Below are 16,222 nucleotides of genomic sequence, written 5' to 3' on the forward strand. Positions count from 1 at the left end.
GACCTCAAATCGATCTTGGAGAACCAAGATGCTCACTGCAACTGATCGAACAAATCGTCGATCCTCGGCAACGGGTAACGGTTCTTGACCGTCAGCTTGTTCAACTCCCGGTAATCAATACACATCCGGTGTGAACCATCCTTCTTCTTGACAAAAAGGATAGGCGCTCCCCACGGCGAGCTGCTCGGCCGAATAAATCCCTTTCCCAGCAGCTCCTGAAGCTGCGAGGATAACTCTTGCATCTCTGGAGGTGCAAGGCGATAAGGCACCTTGGCAATAGGCGCGGACCCCGGAACCAAATTGATACTGAACTCCACCTACCTCCCGGGAGGCACACCCGGCAACTCCTCTAGAAATACATCCGGAAACTCACGAACTATCGGAACCTCCTCAACTGACCTCGGCCTCTCTGAATCAACCCGCGTATCCATCACATACGCCACAAAGCCCTTACAGCCCTGCTGTAGACACTGCCTCGCCCTAGCGGCCGAACAAAACGCTGACCCGGAACGTGTACCCTCACCATACATCGTAAGAACTCCCCCACTGGGGTCTCGTATGGTCACCAGCTGTCGCTCGCAGTCGATAACCGCACCGAATCTACTCAACCAGTCCATGCCCACAATGACACAGACATCACCCATCGCAATAAGAACCAAATCAATCGGGAAATCAACACCGAAAATCTCGAATACGCACCCACGGATCACCTCCGTGGCATATATCACTCTCTCGTCAGCTATGGAAACTCTCAGAGGCCGACTCAACGCCTCACGACTAATACTGATATGCTGACTAAAAGCCAAAGATACAAAAGACCGACTCACACCCAAGTCAAATAACACCAAGGCAGGTACAGAATTCACAAGAAAAGTACCTACGCATAACATAATATAAGCATAATATCTCAACATCAAAATAAATACACGAAAGAATACATACCAGCCACGACATCGGCCGCTGCGCGGACCTCCTCCGCGGTCAACTGAAAGGCTCTCCCTCGTGCCCTCGTCGTCTCGGCCTTCACTGGCCGACTCTCGGTAGCTCTAATGGCGGCAGGGGCAGATCCCTGAGGTGCTCCTTGAGCTGATCCCCGCAACTGCGGACACTCTGCCTTCTGGTGTCCGGTGTGGTTGTAGTGAAAACACACTGCAAACCCCTTGGGGCAGTCCTTGGCCATATGCCCCTCCTTGCCACACTTGTAGCAAGATCCAGCTCTACAAACTCCATCATGACCCTTGCCGCACTTTCCACAAGTACGGTCCTTCTGGCTCCCCGATTTGGGATCAGCGGGCTTGGTTCGCTTGGTTGCCGGTTGGGACTGTGCCGGTCGCCGATCCCTCCCCTGAGACTCCGCCTCCTCCCTAGCCTGGGTCTCTAGCTCGATCTCCCTCTTCCGGGCATTTTACTGAAGCTCGGCAAATGTCCGGTACGAGGAGTTCGCCACGAACTCCCGAATGTCTCTCCTCAAGATACTCAAATATCGGCTCATACGTGCCTGCTCAGTAGACACGTGCTCAGGGCAGAACATCTCCCTCTCGTGGAACATCCTGGTAATCACCGTAACAGACTCAGTACCCTGCTTGAGGGTTAGAAACTCCTGGGCCAAACGATCCCTCTCCGCCTGGGGAACGTACTCATCTCGAAACATGGCAGTGAACCTCTCCCAGGTCACTGCCGCAAGCTCAGCAGGCGTAAAGTGCGCCGTCACAAACTTCCACCAGTCCTTCGCTCCCAAGCGAAGCTGGTTCAGCGCGAACCGGACTCTCAAATGCTCAGGAGATGAGCAAGTAAAGAAACACACCTCTATGTCTGAAATCCATCTCATAGCCGCCACCGGGTCTTGGGTCCCGTCAAACTCCGGCGGTTTTGTGTTGCTGAACTCTCGGAACAGCAACGCATCACCACCCTGCGGCCTCGCGGCAGCAATAGCTACGGTGGCTGTTGCAACAGCAGCTTCAAAAAGAGCAGCATAACGCTCGTCGAAAGTCTCAATCAATGTGGTCTTGATAGACCCGAACAATCTCTGGTATGTCTGCCCTGATGGCCGCAGCCACCTCCTCATGGATGATCCGGCGGATCTCTTCATCACTGGCCCCACTGCTCTCAGGCATAAGACGTGTCCTCACCACGATCTACCTCTGAAATACAACATATGATAAATTAGAATCCATTCGAGCATACTCACACTCGACAACTCATTCCTCCTTGATCCTTGGCATTCCAAAGATTCTTACTTGGGCTGTACACCGCCCTAGTGCTTTCAGTAGTACGGGCCCAATACTACTGTCTGCACCGTATCAGAATACACCCCAAGTCCTCCTCTTCGGATCCCAAGTTCCAAGTACTCTATTATGCATAATCCACTCTCTAACAGATCTCTCATAAGCTCCTCGCTGCTACCTACTCACTCTCAAGCATCTCATAGCAGCTCATCTCTCCCTAGGCTAAGGCATCACAAATCAGGCCACTCTACTCCTAATAGAGTACCTAGCCTACTCTAGCATGGGAATACATCATATCAATATCATAAGACATAATATGAGGGTATCTTGGTAAATCACCGTTCGGGCGCGGACTGATCGTACACACGACTCTGCTATGTGTTTTCCAAAAATCTTTTACTCCTTTTGAAAATATTTCTCAAATCCTCAGTTTGAGTTCAAATACGCCCGAAGGTTTACTCGAATCCCTCAAACCAAGGCTCTGATACCAACTTGTAATACCGTAAATTTCAAAACGATTTTTTGCATTTTATAAAAGCATAATTCATTTAGTATTGATAAATACATCAGTGTTTGAAACTCAAATCCATAACATATAAAAATCCCAAGATCTCATAACATAAAAATCCCGTGTGTGTACTGATCAGGCCGGCGCCTTCCCGCGGTCATCACTAGTACCTAAAACAAATAACACCAAACACTGTAAGCACAAAGCTTAGTGAGTTCCCCAAAATACCACACATAGCACATATTAGCCACTCAAGGCTATAACTCTGTGGGTCCGTGGACCCTACTTTGTGAACCCTCTGGTTCTAACTCTGTGAACCTTCCGGTTCCAACTCTATAAACATGCACAACATAAATCACATAGAAATAATGCAGTACAACACGTAACATACATATATCATACAAATACTCTGTCACCTAACTCTGATTACCTACTCAAGGTAAAGTATAGTGAGAAGACTCACCTCCCGTATCTCGATAACTCGCAAATCCCTGAAATCACTAGTGCTCGATCTCCCGAGCTATAGTCCTCCTATAACACAACACATCTCTAATTAACACTTTCCCAACTAAGGTTGACTAACCCCATCAAGTCAACACTGGTCAACTCTGGTCAACGGCCAATGGTCAACTCAACTCGCCGAGTCTGGCGTGGACTCGCCGAGTCTCTACGGGGACCTGATTCCTCTGAGTCCCTTCCGACTCACCGAGTCACTCACCCGCCTCGATTACTCAAACCCTGGTTCGAAATCACTGATCAGCCCGCACCAACTCGTCGAGTGCATTCCATGCACAACCCCAAACGACCTTCTGAGATCAGATCTGCTTCACTAACTCATAGATCCAGTCCTTCCATGCTTATTCATCACATAAAGTTCATGTCTTGACGCTCATAACACATCTAATGGCTCATAAATGGTGTTTTGACCTCAAGCACAAAGACCCCAATCCAAAACCTCCATGGATTCATAAAAAGCTTGGACAAAGGGACACTCTGGACCTCCAAGGGTCTAGATCCAGAACCTAACTCGCTCAAGGGACCAAAGAAGCACTAGATCCAGCCACAAAAGGGCTCAATAAGCCCTAAATCAACATGAACATCACCATAACGAACGAACATGAACAATGAAATTTCTTAAACGAACGAACATGAACAAGAAAATTCGTTCGTTTAAGCGTTCGTGTTCGTTCATTTGTTTGGTTAACTTAAACGAATGAACATGAACAAGTCTCGCTCTGTTCGATTCGTTTACAGCCCTATCTGGTAGGATGAAAAAGTAGGAGATTATTTGATTCTTCATAAATTAGTCATTCAAAAAAAATTAATTATTAAAAGAAATACAATCTAGATAGTTTAAAATACATGATAAATGTGATGGTTTAGAAAACCGTTTTGCTTTTTAATAACTTGATTTAGACAACAAACTCCCACGTTAGTAGTTGTCAAAATAACTCAATTGTCCACCTCGCCTTCTCTATTTCTTTAAAGAGAAATTAAATCCTCGCATTTGTTTTGCATTCGGAGCTATTATCATTCATCTTCAAACTCCAACTATCATGGCTTTCGAGCTTGACCGATTACTCTTCGTCCATGCATTTATAGTGTTATTACACGTAGTAGCATTTGTGGTGTCCTCCAAACCACAAGTCCCATGCTACTTCATTTTTGGAGACTCCTTGGTCGACAGTGGCAACAACAATAAATTGAAAACAAAGTGTAAAGTCAATTACCCGCCATATGGGGTCGATTTTCCTCAAGGTAATACCGGCAGGTTTACGAATGGTCGAACCTCAGCAGATATCATCGGTATAATATTCTCTCGTTCTTTCTCTTATTTTGTTTGACGATCTTCATTTGTGAATTGTATATACCTTTAGTTATGCTAGTCAAGAAAACAAATAACGGGTTCTAAAGATGAATGTTTTTGTTAAATAAATGCACAAATTATAACAGTATCTTTTTTTTGTTTATTCTTATTACAAAAAGTTGGTGGCGTTGTTGCTTTAGTTCACCAATAAATGATTCTCTTATTCTTTGTCTGTCTCATATTTATATTAAAGAAAATAGAAATATTTTAATGTTCGTCGGCGTTGCCTATATATATCTAGCTGGGTATGCACATCTTGATTTTAAAAAATTAGACCAAACTGTTGGATTAATAACATATTATTATAGATACAACTCTTACTTAAAAATGAAGAATTACTTATTGATCACAAATCTTTCCTGGATTAAAAAACATGTCTATGAACGAATGTTATCTTATTGTTAGATCGATAAATAAGTTTGTATGTGGAAAGAATGAAAAAGAGATGTTGACTTATCGCTCAAAAGGTAGAAATTGGAAAAGTTGGCACAAACTTTTCTACCATACGAAACAAAAGAAGGAAACAAAGGATGAATGAAATAAAAATAAAAGATAAAAGATAAAAGGAAAACCAAAAGCTCAAGATGTGAGATGAGCTTTAGAACCGTCAGAATCGAACCAAAACTGAACCGAGATCGGACCCGATTTAGTAATAAGGTTTGGTTATTGGTTCTTATTGGTTCTCTAATTTTATAAAAAATCAGTTATGGTTCTAATACGGGTTCGGTTCTAAAAAACCCGGTTAAAAAACTAGAATTAAACCTGTTTTTTAAAACGTGTGTAACTTACTCATATGAAATTAGAATTACTTGATTTTTTTTCCAACATGTAATTGGTGTTTGTACTTCATTATAGAGTATATAAACACATACTTGTTAGATATTGAATCAGATACAAACTCCAAGACATATAATATCAATGTTGCGTATTTTATATTTTAGCATTTTTTTTTTTAATTTTTGTCCTGTTTTTTTAGATATGCACAACTCACTCATATGAATTTGAATTACTTAATTTTTTTTTCTAGCATGTGATTTGGAGTTTATACTTTATTTTAGACTATAAAAACATGTATTTTAGTTAGGTATTGAATCAATTATACGCCCCGGAAGACTTTTTTCTTTTTGGAATTTGTCACTCTTTTTAAAATGTGTGTAACTCACTCATATGAAATCGAAATTATTTTATTTTTTAAGCATGTAATTTAGTGTTTTTGCTTCATTTTAGAATGTATAAACTAAAATTTTCGTTAAATATTGAATCATCTAAAGACCCGAGAAGTCAACATATCATCTACAACATATCAACTAGTTCTTGGTTGAAAAATAACCGAAAATAATGATCGGGATTGGGACCGAAACCGGAACCGACATTGCACCCACAGTCAGGTTCTTGATTCCTATAGTATAGCAAATCTGGTTTTGGTTCCGAACCGATCTAGTTCTAAAGCTCATCTATAGATTGAATGCATTTCGTAACATTGGTTTTAATGATTGAAAATATAAATCAAGATTGCAACTTATTACGCTAAAATCAATCAAATACTTTTTAAACCAATGTAATTGAACATCATGGAATGATTAAAAAATATAAAAATCCAAACACATTGTTTACCGAATTTGAAAGGTTCAAACCTACTTTATAATACGATAAAATAAATCAAAACTACTTGAGGTTGTGATTATGTGAAGAATTAGCCAACGTGGTGATAGATGATAAAGATGATGAACATTTTTGGTAGTAGCTTGATCTTTGTAGGATTCTTTAATCATGAGTCAAACGAGGCTAGATTCTTTGATTCGAGGACGAGTAGAAGTGTTTTGGGAATGAATTAATACCCTTGTAAGCTTTAAAAAGTTTTTTAAATTGTCTAGAAATTTCTGAATATTGATGGGGCAAACAAGGATCCAGTCTTTTGATTGAGGTAAATCTTACCACCAAAATATGTGGGATATGTGTATATTTATATAACAACAAATTACAATAGTGATACTTGAAGAATAAGATAAATACAAGATATACATAAAGTATTATTTCAGGCTAACATCCCCCCTCAAGCAAAACGGTGGTGGTCCCAATCGTAACATGGCACGAAAGCATTTATACTGCTATCTTGGAAGACTTTTCATAAAGATGTATGCCACCTAAAGCTTGGTCGAAACAAATTTGGTGTATAGCTTACCAAAAGTAACAAGCTCTCGTATAAAATGATAATACAAATCAATTTGTTTAGCTCACTTATGTGAGACCGGATTCTGAGTCAAGAATAAGGCACTGTGGTTGTCACATCGAAGTGTTGGCCGAACTGATGGCAGAACGTATAGTTCCTGCAGTAAATGTGTAATCCAAAAAATATCAGCTGCAGTGTTAGCCATGGCTCGATACGTAGATTTATAACTAGATTGAGAGATAATGGGATGCTTTTAAGCACTCCATGAAACAACATTAACACCCAAGAAGATTGAATAACCATACATAGAGTACCTAGTTTCAAGACAGCGAACCCAATCAGCATCTTAATAACCAAGAATAGCAACATCAGCTGGTTTCCGGAAGGTGATCCCAAACGAATAAGTGCCTTTAATATATCGAAGTATACGTTTGACACATTGAAAATGTGAATCGGTATGAGATTGTAGAAACTAACTAAGCTGGTTCACATAATAAGAAATATTTGGCCTAGTAATGGTTAAATACTGAAGCGCACCTACCAGAGACCGATACAGGTTTGGAGAGTGAAAAGGAGTACCTTTTAAAATAAATGTATCATTAGGAGCAAGAGGCGTGCGAACTAGTTTAGAATCAATCATGGTTGCTCGTTCAAGAATATCTCATGCATACTTGGATCGACTCATGAATAAACCATCATCTGTATAAGCCACCTCTAAACCAAGAAAGTTCTTTAACTCACCAAGATCTTTAATCACAAATTCTTGGTGTAATCGACGAACGAAAGAAGTAATAACTTTTTTCATGATTTTCGGTCAGAATAAGATCATCAATATAGACAAGAAGATATGTGATGCATGATTCCCGTTTGAAAACAAACAATGATGTGTCAGCTTTGCAGCAAGTAAATCCATCACGTATAAGAAAAGCACTTAGACGTTGAAACCAAGCTCGAGGAGCTTGTTTAAGATCGTAAAGAGCCTTTTTGAGTTGACAAACGTGATCAAGAAACTGTGAATCAGCAAACCCAAGAGGTTCCTCCATACAACTGGTCTCATTAAGATGCTCGTGCAAGAAGGCATTCTGAACATCAAGTTGATGAAGTTTTAACTGATTAATAACAACAAGAGATAAGATGATACGAACAGTAGCAGCCTTGACTACAAGACTGAAAGAATGTAAATTATCTAGACCCAGAACTTGTGTGAAGCCCTAAGTACCAAGTCGGGCTTTGAGTCGTTCAATAGTGTCATTTGAGTTATATTCGTACAGAAAACCTATTTTGAACCAACTACATTTTTGTTTTTAGGTTTAGGTACCAATGCCCATGTATCATTATGTTTGAGTGCATTGATTTCATCATGCATGGACAACATCCATTTAGGATGTTTTGCTGCTAATTTAAATCCTTTAGGGTCATGAGACATAAATAAAGCCAAGCATAACATATGATGAGTGGTGAAATCAAGATCAATTGCATGTTTGGGTTTAAAAAAATTTAACTTTGAATGAGTTTGAATATGATGAGTGGAAGAAACATGACCGAAAGGTGTAGTTGTATCACTAGGAGATGTTAGAGGATGCAAAACCGAAGGAACAACCATATCGGTTTGAGTGGGATGATCAGAAATAGTCTCAGATACAAGTGGGGACTGAATAAGAGAAGTTTGCATTGGACTAGTGCCTGATGTGTTAGGTTGAATAGCGACAGGATCAGGCCGATGTCGAAACTAAGATAAATCACGATTTAGGCAATGTTCACCAACAACATCAGTAGCAAAAGAAGAACAAATTGGGAAACTTTGTACAAAACTTTGTGTGTGAGAATGAGCATAAATATCCTTAATATTAAGTTATACCGGTGAAGCAAGAGTAAATGATGTTAACGAAAGGCTGTCCAACTCTTGTGATGAACGCGAACTTGCAAAGGGAAAGATTTGTTAATCAAAACAAGCATGACAAGTAATAAAAACCTGAGATGTAACTGGATCAAGACATCGATACCCTTTATACTGAGAAGAGTAGCGAAGAAAAACACACATATGACTTTGTGGTGACAGGTTATGTTTAGCATAGACCCGTAGATATGGAAATACAAGACAACCAAAAACTAAAAAATTATGATAATTCAGAACTCATGAATATAAAATCTCAAATGGAGTTTTGTTGTAGAGAAGTTTACTTGGCAATCTGTTGATGATAAAGGCCGCCGTACTAAATGCATCAACCCTATATTGAGCAGGAACATGAGAATTGAAGAGATTGGCTAAACCGGTTTCCATAATGTGAAATATTTTCTTTCCTCTCGTCCATTTTTCTATAGAGTATAAGGACAAAATAAACAGTGAAAACTAAAAAGTCCTATTGTCCTCAAATATTTTGCAAACAGTATTTAACAAATTCCGTGCCTTCACCATTTGAAATACCTTGACTTTTTGTGAAAATTAATTATGTACAAACTTTAAAAAAGATTCCAATATCGTATAAGACCAGAGATACCTTTTAGTGGGTAAAACAAGCTGAAGCGCGAGATATCATCAATAAAAACCAAATAATAGCGATGAACATCGGTTGAAGAAACAGGTGAAGGCCCCTATAAATCCATAATGAACTAAATCTAATGGATTAGAAGAATGTTTATCATTTAGAGTAAATTACACGAATGGTCCCTATAGTTTAGAGTAATTTGCTTGTTTGGTGCCTAACTTATTTTTTTAACTCGAAAGGTCCCTAATGATTGTTTTTGTTACGTGTTTGGTCCTTATCTTACCTAAAAAAACTATTTTGCCCTTGATTTTTTAATTTATTTAAATAAACACACCCCTCACCTTACCTTATCTACCGCACAATTTTTCCATAGTTAAATAATAGTATTTTTAGATAAGATATGGACCAAGCGTAACAAAAACAAACAGTAAGGACCAAACGCGTAACAAAAACAAACAGTAGGGACTTTCCGAGTTAAAAAAATAAGTTAGGGACCAAGCGCGCAAATTACCCCAAACCAACCATAGGGACCATTCGTGTAATTTACTTTATCATTCAATTGAAAAGGTAAGCATTGTCCTTTATCAATTGTAAGTTTGTTGATAGAGAGTAAGTTCTTGCTAACATATGGTATTACCAAGAAATCACACAACTTAATATCATGAGAAATATTAGAATGACATTTATGCAAAATATTTAAAGTATGACCATTACCAAAGGTGACAGTCGTATTGCCCGAATCAAGAGAGACATGTTATAAGTGTTTAGCAGAGGATGTCATGTGAGTAAATGCTCTCGAGTCAACATACCAATTTGGATTTGAATTAGTAACATGACATTGCGAGTGAAATGCCTTTGCAAGATTAACATCAAGGGAATAAATGTGACTTGCATAGGAGGCAAGATTGGGGCACTGATTAGCATAGTGCTCTTCTTTTCTACATAACTGACAATGTAGAGAACGACGTCTACGACCTCGACCATTTCGACGAGAAGAAGAGAATCAACCTCGACCTCAAGAAGAGTTGTTTGATCAAGAAGAATCAGCAACAAAAGCAACAATGGGTGAAGAAGATGAACCATGCATTGATTTGAGAAATAATTCATGACTTTCTAATTGACACACAAGATCATGAAATACTAATCCCTATCGAGAAGCTTGTATTGTTGTAGAGAACTTTTCAAAGGAAGATCCAAGCCCACATAAAAATTAGTGAGATTTATCTATATGTTCCATGGGGTGACCAATTGCAGAGAGCTGATCACACAGACGTTTGAATTTACTATCAAACTCAAAAATAAAGGACAAACCCTTTATCAATTGTCTAAGTTGGTCATGAAGACTTTGAACCTTCTCAACAGATGAGTGACTATAGGCATGTTTGAGTGCAGTCCATATCTCATCAGAGGTTGAGAGACCCAGAACTTCAGAAAGAGCTTCCTCAGAATGAGAGGAGTTTAAGATGATTAGTGCCTTTTGATCATTATCGCAGCAGGTAGTGTAGGTCAGATTCACGACTTCTTTACCCTTTTGAATGATGGTTGGAGATGGAGCTTTAAACGAGCCATCAATTTGTGCCATCAGTTTTTGATACGTGAGAAGAGGTATCATGTGAAAAATAAGATAAATACAAGATATACACAAATTACACAAAGTATTATTTTAAACTAATAACTATTCTTATGGTTGATAAATACAATTGTGTTAATCGCTCACTTGTAAGACTTTACTTGTGGAAGGTGAATGCAATCCCTATGGGAGATAAATTGACTCTCATTAAGTATGTTCTTGGAAGCCTTGTAGTCTATTTGTTTTCTATGTTTTGTATCCTTAAAGGTATGCTTAGCAAGCTTGAAAGTCTTCACATAATGTTTTCTGGGGAAGTACAGATAACGTAAGTAAAATCCCATACGTCTAATGGGAAAAAGTAATGGTGTGGAGTTAGATCCGTCAAAGAAAGATAATTGGAGATGCAACCCTAAAGGGGAAGGGAACTTTACGGTTGCTTTGTTAAGGTCTTATATTGATATGGAAATTCTATATTCCAACAATGCAAATGCTAAGTGGAATAAGGGGGTGGTGTGTAAGGCTAATATGATTAGGTAGAAAATAATCCTTAGTCATATTCCTATGAAAGATAACCTTGATAAAATAGCAATAAAATGAATAGAATTTTGTGTGATTTATGCTCAGAAAAAACAAAGTCGATAGAGAACTTACTATTTGATTTTGGGTTTATAAAAGTGGTCTCGAGTAAACTAAGAAAATGGTGGGATTAATATGTTTCACGACTTCAAACTATGGCGATTTAACAAGGATATTGGACAGGTGGAAGGATCTAACCCAAGAACAATGGGTTTTGGCAGCATCATATGTGACATGTTTTGGTGTACATGGAGGTTAAGAAATGACATGGTGTTCAGGAAGAAAAAAGGATGCAGCGATGTGCTCTTTATTGATGTTAGACTTCCGCATTTTATGTGGATTAGATCTAGATGTAAAAATTTGAATACTTAATTCTTAGAGTGGTTGAGGTCACTTAGTAAAGCCTTACAATCGAAGTAATTCTTGTTTTCTCTGTAGCTATGTCCTTGTTAGTAGCTATTCTTTAATATATGTGTCGTTTAAGAAAAACATTATTCTTCACTTTTCAACAAATCAATAGGAAAGTTCCACCCCAATTATGATAAATAAGAAACTCGTAGATTTCATATCCTATATGATTTCAACCTTATTATGAAGAACACCCAAACACTTGTAGTTTAGAATACTCTAATCACCCACCACACTATTATATAGACATGATAACTTCCTAAAACTCTCAATATTCAAATCCTATTTTCTTTTGCCGCATTAGCTTGGATTTTCTATGAATACACTAGTCATTCACCTCCACAAAAGGTTGAGGAGAAGCAGGGGTAGATCTAGATAGGAGATAGGGGCTGGTGCCCTCAATGGCAAAAGAAGTGGTGATTTTCTAATAAAATTTTGATCTTGTTTTTTAAATATATGTGGTGCCCCCAAACATATGTTAATAAATAGATGGTACCCCTTGAGATGATGTTGAAGATCACTATTTACCAACCATGTTGACCGATAAGTTCTATCTCTTCACCAGAACACAAGAGATGGAGTAGGGTTACTACCCTTGGGATTTAGTCGGAAGGAGAACTCAAGAGAAAAATGAGGTTGTCAAATTAAACCCATTAAACATAAAGTGAGCCATACAACTCCAAGTTTTTATTTTTTAAGAATTTTGGTTCTTCTTAGCTTTTAGATAAATTCTTTATGTCCATTGGCTTCTAAGACTTTTACATTACAACCTCCCATCTTTATACACCTAACTCAAACAATTTAAGTAAATTTTTATAGCAATATCACTTATTTCAAGTTTAGGTTGCACAAACGAAATAACATTTAAAACTCTTAATACTTTCCCTCAACGAATTCTTGAAATGCAATGTATAAACCTATTATCTAGTCAAAAAATTAAGTTTCTATTTACCTACCATCTTACACATTTATTTTTACGAACTTATTCCTTATGGATTATCAATCTATTATAGGACTAATGATGTAGGTTTAATAGAAAATGCATAATTATGACAACATATGTTGGAACTAATGATCAAGTGACACATTTCCATTTCTTTATTCGTAAATAATGTATTGTAAAAGTATTTATGAAGTTTACTCTAAAATGATGAGTTGTCATGGTTTCATTAGTTCAGCCATGTGTTGCACTAATTGTGCATTTTCCATTAAACCTTCCCCTACGATTAATAACATAAACTTTATTATAATTTAATCAAATCCACAACATCGTGGTGGGTCAAATGTTGTTAAAATATATAATATTTTATTTCTCTAGATCAATGTATAGTTGCTCTCAAAACTATATTCATGACCAATGGTTAATTGTTTTGATAGGTGTACAAGTTGATTTTTTTAGCCCTTTTATTATTATAAAAAAAGTGATTGATTATATTATAAACAAACTTACCCGATAACTCTTTAAAAAAAAGCAAAACAAAACAAAAAAAAACCAGCCCACATAACCAAAATTTTCCGACCGATTATTTTGTCATTTGATGCAAGCGGGAAAAAAATGTGTTTAAATCTTGGATTCGGCTACTACCCCCAATTATCAAAATTCCTGTATGCGCTAACTGGGGAGAAGTCGGGAGAACATAAACGCGACGAAATGTTTATGCAATATATATGTTTTTTTTTTTTTTATCAAAGCTTTCATGATCGAACTCGGTAGGGAGTTTTCTCTCTTTTATTATAGATTCCTCCTTAAATACAAAAACTGTTAAATGGACTTGGTGTCTTTATTAAGGTGGAGATTGTGGTGTTTAGTGACATAAATACTATGCCTAAGAGTCTAATTTGTAAATAATTGTATTATAGAGTTTGACTTTGAGCCCTCTTAAAAGTGGACATGTTTAGTTTTTCGTTACACTTTCATTGTGTCGTATCTCTCTGGTGGCACACATGCAAGATAAATAATAGTGGATCTTGATGAATATGTTTGTATTCTAATGATTCCATAAGGTAGTTTAAACCACATTTCTTGCATAACCTAGTCCAACCATGTTAAATTCTCTATATCTTGTAGTTACAATTTTATATATTTTGGATGACTTATTTAGCTTATTCAATGGCAAAATATTGTTAGTTTGTGTTCTTGGTTGGACATTTATTCTGATCGGCTTAATATATATATATATATATATATATATATATATATATATATATATATATATATATATATATATATATATATATATATATATATATATATATATAATATGTAAAAAATATTGACAACAATAATATTGAGATTAACAAATTACATACTTGCTTAAGGTCAACTTCTAGGCTTTGATAAGTTCATTCCATCATATGCTACTGCAACTAACAAAGAAATCAGCATTGGAGTAAACTATGGCAGTGGTGGTAGTGGGATTCGGAAAGAAACGGGAAGTCATATGGTAATCTTCATTTGCAACTAGACTCCTACAACATGCATTTTATTTAATGGTATACTAAGAAGCCTCAGAAATCACGTTTATTGATGGAAATTCATTTCCTTACAAATAGGATTTCCATGTTATCAAGTCGCTTTAGAAATTAATTTGGCATTTTAATGAAGATAACGGCTAAACTACATCTATTTTAATTTGGTTGTATTTATCCTCATGTATAGCTACTTTTTCCATTAAGTCTTGAGACATAATAAATTTATATGCATTTTCTTTCATCACAGGGTGATCACTTCAGCATGGATAGGCAATTACTTCATCACAAGTCCATAATTTCACGAATTTCACACTTGAAAAAGAATACAAAATTCCTAAGAAAATGCATCTACATTGTAAATATAGGAAGCAACGATTACATCAACAACTACTTCATGCCCGACCTTTACAATACAAGCCACATGTATACCAAGCGTCAATACGCAAAAGTACTTATAAACCAATACTCTGGACAACTAAAGGTACACATATTATAATTCATTTTTTTCTTTATCTAGGTTTATTGTACGATTTTTCCTAGAAAGGGTCTTGCTCATTCTCATCTCCCTTTCGTGTTGCTAAAACTACATTCTTAGAACGACATGTCAATTTAAAGTTAAAACCTGTGAGATTCAAACATGAGGTAACTCTTTTCGGAATGCTTAATAATGCATGCATGTTTCTAACATTTTGATGTACGATAGACTTTGTATAGTTTGGGGGGCAGGAAGATTGCGGTGTTTAGTCTGGCTCCTATTGGGTGTAGCCCAATTTTTATAAACAAATTTGGCACATATGGCAAACCGTGCGTACAAAAGATGAATGAGGCAGTTACATTATTCAATGATAGGCTTAAAGCTCTTGTTCATACACTTAACCATAAGAAATCAGATGCAAAATTCACCTTCATCAACCTTGGGAGCATTTTGTCACCTCTAGGAGGTAAAGTCCGAGTAGTAATGAAACTAGATTCACATGGACAAAACTGGTTTCGTGGCTTAATTAATTACTATATAACTCCTCAATGCAATTAGGTGTATGCATATATGAAGCATGCTGCATTTTTCAAAAAAAAAAAGAAATTATGAATCAAGTAAAAAGTTACAAAGTAATGTTTAAATGTTAAACAAAATATTTGAAAGTTCATTAGAGTTGTAAGATGCATATTTATATTTCAGATGTGCCCATGCCAAATTCTCCATGTTGTCTAGTAAGAAAAGATGGACAATGCATTCCAAAGTCGATTCCTTGCCCTATGCGGTCTGTCTCTATTTTCTTTGATGGTTTACATCCAACAGAAGTTTCGAATAACATCATTGCAACAAGATCATATTCTGGAGTTTCACAAAAGGACGCCTCCCCATATGATATAAGCCAATTAGCTCAACTTTAATGTTGAGTATGACTAAATGATACACATTTTCTGCAATAAGGTGTGCCATGAAGTGTTACGTAATATGCTATATTGTTTCATTTAAGAAACATGCAAGCCAATAGGACATTTTCTATTGATTAATATCATCCGTCTCTTTCAATAATCTATAAGAAAGAAGTGATCATTTTCAAAAAAAGCGAGGTCATGATTCGAAGCCCTTTGGTTGTTTTATGATGTTAATTTATTGTAATCAATGTTTCTTTTGAAGCCCTTTGGTTGTTGGTTGAGGTTATAAGAGCATTCAGTAGAGTTTAATGGATTGTCATATCATTTTTTTATATTTCATACACTATCAATTTTTTCTACAATATAATGAACTCTATAAAATTTAATATAAAATTGAAGCAACCCAATTCATAGTAAATATTTACGATTTAAAAACTTTTTTTTCCCATTGAAAAGTTCAATGACCATAAAACTCCAAATTAATTGAATGTCAATGTGACATCTCACTATGGTAAAGTTTAATCCATTTCACTATAGTAAAATTTAATCCATTGAATGAC

General features: G+C 36.8%; 1 protein-coding gene across 1 annotated transcript; it reads left to right on the top strand.

Moving 5' to 3' along the window:
• The first annotated feature begins 4,171 nt into the window (after positions 1–4,171).
• Positions 4,172–15,912, top strand: LOC145100200 (GDSL esterase/lipase At1g29660-like). The gene is made up of 5 exons (XM_079037570.1): positions 4,172–4,539; positions 14,130–14,254; positions 14,530–14,763; positions 14,986–15,223; positions 15,460–15,912. The coding sequence occupies exons 1-5, from the start codon at positions 4,290–4,292 to the stop codon at positions 15,672–15,674; spliced, it is 1,062 nt and encodes a 353-aa protein (XP_078893696.1). The 5' UTR covers positions 4,172–4,289; the 3' UTR covers positions 15,675–15,912.
• Positions 15,913–16,222: the final 310 nt, after the last annotated feature.

Source organism: Lactuca serriola, chromosome 4 (genome assembly GCF_051521515.1).
Source record: "Lactuca serriola cultivar US96UC23 chromosome 4, Lser_US96UC23_V15, whole genome shotgun sequence".
NCBI classification, from domain to species: domain Eukaryota; kingdom Viridiplantae; phylum Streptophyta; class Magnoliopsida; order Asterales; family Asteraceae; genus Lactuca; species Lactuca serriola.

Excerpts from the sequence above, each read along its gene's own strand:
- LOC145100200 (XM_079037570.1), top strand. The coding sequence starts at position 4,290 with ATGGCTTTCGAGCTTGACCGATTACTCTTCGTCCATGCATTTATAGTG. Across the intron at positions 4,540-14,129 it reads AACCTCAGCAGATATCATCG|GTCAACTTCTAGGCTTTGAT; the intron begins GTATAATATTCT and ends TACTTGCTTAAG. Across the intron at positions 15,224-15,459 it reads CATTTTGTCACCTCTAGGAG|ATGTGCCCATGCCAAATTCT; the intron begins GTAAAGTCCGAG and ends TTTATATTTCAG.